The 5,788-nt window shown below is 45.1% G+C and overlaps 1 protein-coding gene across 1 annotated transcript in view; it reads right to left on the bottom strand.

Moving 5' to 3' along the window:
- LRRIQ4 (leucine-rich repeats and IQ motif containing 4) overlaps window positions 1–4,617 on the bottom strand; it is a 10,694-nt gene extending 6,077 nt beyond the window's left edge. Inside the window, 3 exon segments of the mRNA XM_006764124.2 lie at window positions 1,052–1,225; window positions 3,647–3,796; window positions 3,799–4,617. Coding sequence (XP_006764187.1) covers window positions 1,052–1,225; window positions 3,647–3,796; window positions 3,799–4,617 — 1,143 coding nt within the window.
- Between the last annotated feature and the right edge of the window lie 1,171 nt (window positions 4,618–5,788).

The following is a 5,788-nucleotide window of genomic DNA, read 5'->3' as shown; positions in this document are numbered from 1 at the left end:
TAGGGAAAATAGAACATGGGAATCTAGTATTTCTATTTCACAAGGACTTTATGAAAAAGTAATTTGGATCATTTAACTACACACATCATTTGCTCCCTTTCAATAGCTAATTATTGGTGGCAGTTGCCTCAGAAGTATAACTTCCCCAAATATCAATCCAACATTGCCCAAGTGGAATTAGCCAAGTATACAGATAATAAGTTAACTACGTTCAAATTCGCTGGGCAAAAACTTGTTTGTATCTCACCCTAAGATTCTGAAGAGTGTGACATGACGAACAAGGAGCAAAATGATAGACAGAGTTCTATGAACACAACATAAAAGAATGGAGAATTTGGAATAGAAACCCTGTGTCATAGGTGACACATACATACCATTGACCGTTGCTCAGTGCCATGACCAGGGATAATGTCGTGGCCCACACCTACTTTATCAGTATTAAAAAAGTGCAGGACCAGGAGCATGAAAATATAACAGTTCCTTAAAGTCTGCATATAGATAAATACACACTGGTATGGCTACCAGTTAGTGAAGTGAACGTGTTGCTCTGCTAGGATTTATCATAGTGCCGTGGACCCATCCTCAGTGAACCTGGTGCAACAGTAAAATAGACTACGATTTACATTCCACCATGGAGAGTGGGAGGTCTATTGCCCCACCCAAACGGCAGCTCTCAGCATTCACCTGTATGATACTTTAACTTCAAAATAGTACAACTTTCAAGGGTAACTTATGAAAAGTAGAAACGAAATATAGAGCAGCATGGCTCATTTTTTGCAAATAAAACTTTCCAAAACACATAGTGGAAAGGAGTATGACATGACATACCCACTAGCAATCACAATGACTTGTTTTGGGTATAAATCTGTGGGTTGATCAGGAAGACAGTGGAAGGCTCAACGCATAATGATATCTGTTGTTAGGAGCTGGAAATCTGGTATGGTTGATTCCACATGCAGCCTGTGGGAACAGGGCATGTTTCCCCAATATCAGCCAACTTAAGGAATCAGTAAGTGCGTACCTCTCTGCCTGCTCATTTGGGGAGGCTTACCTGTAGTTTCCCAATGTCCTCTGGCACAGAGGTGAGCTTGGCTCCCTGATCTTGCCCAAGGTATAATTTCTCTAAGGACTCTAAAGAAAAGATTTCTTCTGGAAATGAAATGAACTGATTCCCACTTAGTCCAAGTATCTTCAGTTTTGAAAGTGCACCAAAGTCTGAAGGTAACTAGAAGTATTCCAAAAAGATAAGTTTCAAGTCAATATTTTCTTTTAAATCCTCACATGAGGATATGTTTATTGATTTGGGGGGGGGAGAGAGAAATTGATGTGAGAAACAACATCGGTCAGCTGCCTCCCCTCATGCCTCAATCAGGATGGAACCCACAACCTAGGTATGTACCCTGACCAGGAATCAAACCTGCAAACTTAATTGAGATTAAATCCTAGATTCTCTTCCTAAATCTTAAAGTTACTATCAAAACACTTACTTGCTGACAGGCAGTTTTAAAAGTCTATGGCAATTAGGAAAACAAAAGACCTACCCACGGTTTTGAAAATTGAATAATATATATATTTTTTAAGAAACTCACACCTTGCCTGGCCCATGTACCACAATGGTTGAGCCTCGACCTATGAACCAGGAAGTCTACGATAGATTCCCTGTCAGGGTTAATGCCCCAATTGCAGGCTCAATCTCCAATAGGGGGCGTGTAGGAGGCAGCCAATGATTCTCTCTCATCATTGCTGTATCTATGACTCTCTCTCCCTCTCCCTTCCTTTCTGAAATCAATAAAAATATATATATTTTCCAAACCCACACCTTTTTGGCCTAGGATTTTTCTAATGTCTGGGGAACACATGAGACTGGTGTCGATGGCCAGGAAAGACAGACCTGTTATTTGGTTAGGTGTTGAATTCCAAGTATCCCTTTTTCTCCCTCTAGAGTTGTCTTTTGCTTTTCAAATAAATCTTTTTTTATTTTAAATATTAAACAAAAGAAACAAATACAAGCATACCCAAATCTTTTGTTAATAAACACAATAAAATACTGCAATTAAAGTTGAGTTTCTCTACAATACCTTCATTTGCTTGACTCCCTCCCTCTTCCCAGAAACAACCATTGTTAGGAATGTAGTTTTTTCCAGTCCATATTTTTTATACTCTTATGACACATATAAATATCCATAAAATTTGTTGTGTGTATATGTATTTTTGTGTGATTAAAAAATTTTATAAGTGGCATCATTGGGTTCTGCAATTCGGTGCTTTACTTTTTAACAAACATTAACATTTTGGGATTTCTCCACATTAGTACCTATAGCTCCCATTCACTTAAATTATTGCATAGCATTCCATTTTACAAATACACCACAATTTACTGCTCATTCCTCTACTAACTGACATTTAGATTGTCTTCCATTACTTCATGATTACCAACAATGCTATGATGAACATTTCTGAACAGGCCACCCTGTACACATGGGAAAGTTTCTCTAAAGCTGTTTTTGCAGTTTCCCATGAATGGAACATTAAGATTAAAGGTTGTATGTGTCAGAAAAATCTGTTTAAGGAAATCCTGTTAGGAGGTGGTTTTTATTAAGAATACTAGAGGCCCGGTGCATGAAATTTGTCCAACCTACGCCCTCTCACAGTCCAGGAGCCCTTGAGGGATGTCCCTCTCGCAATCTAGGACCCTCTCTCTCCTTACTGCCCACCTGATTGCTGCTCCTTACTGCTCAGCTCGCTGCTCCTTAGCACTGCCGCAGAGGTGGGAGAGGCTCCTGCTACTGCCACTGCATTCACCAGCCTTGAGCCTAGCTTCTGGCTCCCCACAGGGGGAGCACACTGACCACCAGGGGGCAGCTCCTGCATTGAGTGTCTGCCTCTTGGTGGTCAGTGCACATCAGAGCGACTGGTTGTTCTGCCGTAATGGTGGCATAGGCTTTTATTATATAGATAGACCCTGGAGTCCAGCAGCTCTGGGTGGGAATCCTGCCTTCATCACGTATAGGCATGTGGCCTTGACAAGTTAGTTACGCTCCCTGCGTCTCATTTTCCTCATATGCCATTGATAATATTACCTACATCAAAAATACTTGTCAGTCCCTAGCCGGTTTGGCTCAGTGGATAGAGCATGGACCTGTGGACTGAAGGATCCCAGGTTTTATTCTGGTCAAGGGCACATGCCCTGGTTTCGGGCTCTATCCCCGGTTGGGCACATGCAGGAGGCAGCCAATCGATTATTCTCTCTCATCATTGATGTTTCTGTCTCTTTCTCCCTCTCCTTTCCTCTCTGAAATCAATAAAAATGTATTTTAAAAAAGATACTTGAGAGGATTAAATGAGATAATCCTTGTAAAAAAAAACAAAACACTGCCCAGTGCCTAACATACATATTGTAAATAAACGGTAGCTACTAATTGTGATCAATGTTGTTCTTGGAAGGGAAGGGAGGGGAGGGGATGGGAGGGGAGGGAAGCGGAGTCATAAAAATGATCGCCGTGTTGGCTCTATTTGTTAACCCTGGGTGTTTGCCCATAAAAGTCAGTTAGAATGTGCTGCTGATGTTTAGACACAGAACCGCACCAACTTCGGCAGGGAGGGCCCGGGGTGAGGGCCTAGTGCCCGCCGGGAAGGGGATCCGTACCTTCCCTATCTTATTATCATCCAGCGCCAGGATCTCCAGGCTCTTCAGCGAGCAGAGCTGCACGGGGAAGCCTTGCATGTGGTTCTGACTGAGGTCCAGGAAGCGCAGGTTGACCAGGCGCCGGAAGGAGCTGCGCAGCGAGCGCAGGGCAGGCCGGCGTTGCGCAGGTAGAGCAGCTGCAGCGAGGCCCACTTGCAGACCAGGCGCGGCACCTTCTCCAGCGGGTTCCCGCTCAGCCCCGCCTCCGCCATCTCCGACAGGCCCCCCAGGCTGCGCGGGAGGGAGTGGAGGCGGTTGTAGGAAAGATCCAGCACCGACAGCTGGTCGCACTGGCTCAGGGACTCGGGCAGCCCCTGCAGGCTGTTGCGAGCCACGTAGAACTTCTGCAGCCTGGTGAGCTTCCCGATCTCCTCCGGGAGCGCCGTCAGCCTGTTCCCGTCCAGGTCAATGATCACCAGGTTGCGGAGGACGCAGAGCTCCGGCGGGAAGACCTCAAACTGGTTTTGCTTCAGGTAGAGCTCCCGCAGTTTGGTCTGGTTCACAATTTCCTTGGGCAGAGACTTCAGGCGGTTTCCCGACAGGCCGAGCAGCTCGAGGTGGTGGAGGTGCTTGCAGATTTCGGTGGGGATCTCCCCGATCTGGGTGCGGTAGAGGCGGAGCTGGCGCAGGGAGCGGATGCTGCTGAGGACCGGGACCCAGGAGGGGAGGATGGGGTTGTCGCTCAGGTCCAGGCCCTCCAGGCGGCTCAGCTTTCCCAGCTGCAGGCACAGCTTGCTCAGCCGGTTATTGTTCAGGTAGAGGACTTTGATGTTCGCTAGGTACTGAATATCCTCGGGGATCTCCTCGATCTGGTTGTTTTCCAGGTGCACCTCTTCTAATTCTCGTAGTTCTAAGATCCCCGATGGGATCGTAGCCAAGTTCTGATTAGCGGCATCGAGGAAAAATGTTCGCCCAGATGTGCCGTGGGTCATGTTTGGATGTGCGTGAGAGGAACCTTCTATTGCTGGTGTGATGCCATTTGGTATTATTTCGACCGGCCATTCAAATATTCAAAATCTGAAATATTGTGAAAAGGGGAAAAATATTTCCAGGTAGGCTGAAGAAAGTTGCGAAAGATCATTGGTCCTACAATAAACACTGAGAGAACACTAGAAAAAATTTAATATTTTAAAATATTTTATTTTTCCTTAAAACTACTAGAGAGTTGTGGGTGCACAGGTCAAGAGAATTAAATTTGAGAGATGGACTAGTCCTCCCTGAATAAGTAGAGCCAGTGGGTGCTTTTATGCCTGTGGCATTTTCAAGTTTGGAGACTGACAGGGGGAGAACAAGCCACCCGCTAGGCAAAGGGCCTCCTGGGGTAAAGAGAAACCAGCCAAACTTTTTGTTGTTGTTAATCTTCACCCAAGGACATTTTCCCATTGTTTTTAAAGAGTGGAATGGAGGGAGAGACAGAGAAAGAGAGAAACATCGATGTGAGAAAGACACATCTATTTTTCTTTTTAAATTTTTATTTTTTTTATTGATTTCAGAGAGGAAGAGATAGAAGCATCAATGATGAGAAAGAATTACTGATTGGCTGCCTCCTGCACGCCCCCTACTGAGGATCAAGCCCAAACCTGGGCATGTGTCCTTGATGAGAATCGAACCCGGGACCTTTTACTTCACAGGCCTACATTTCATCCACTGAGCCAAACCAGTTAGGGCGACATCTATTGGTTGCCTCCTGCACACACCCCCACCAGGGCCAGGAATGGAGCCTGCACCTAGGTACGTGCTCTTGACTGGAATCGAAACCGGGACCCTTCAGTCTGAGGACCCATGCTCTTATCCAGTGAGCCAAACCATCTAGGGCTTGACTGAAAACTCTTCTCTGCATTTTAATGGGCTTTGATGTGCACAGGCAAATGGACCCCATAGTCCAGTAATACCAGGACACTTATGTGCTCTAGGATTTACTTAAATTAACCTATTTAATCCTCACTAGAACCCTAACAAGGAGGCACCATTATAATTCCTGTTTTACAGATAAACTAAGTAACTAAAAGAGCTCTTCTCAGGATAGAATAGGACGTGGGAGCAGAACCAGAGAAGTTGACTCAACCTCACATAGGTTTTTAGCATCATTTATTCACAGGTTGC

The sequence above is a fragment of the Myotis davidii genome, unplaced genomic scaffold, assembly GCF_000327345.1.
Source record: "Myotis davidii unplaced genomic scaffold, ASM32734v1 scaffold115, whole genome shotgun sequence".
NCBI classification, from domain to species: domain Eukaryota; kingdom Metazoa; phylum Chordata; class Mammalia; order Chiroptera; family Vespertilionidae; genus Myotis; species Myotis davidii.
The sequence above is the reverse complement of the archived record's forward strand: the minus strand, read 5'-3'. Positions and strand labels throughout refer to the sequence as shown.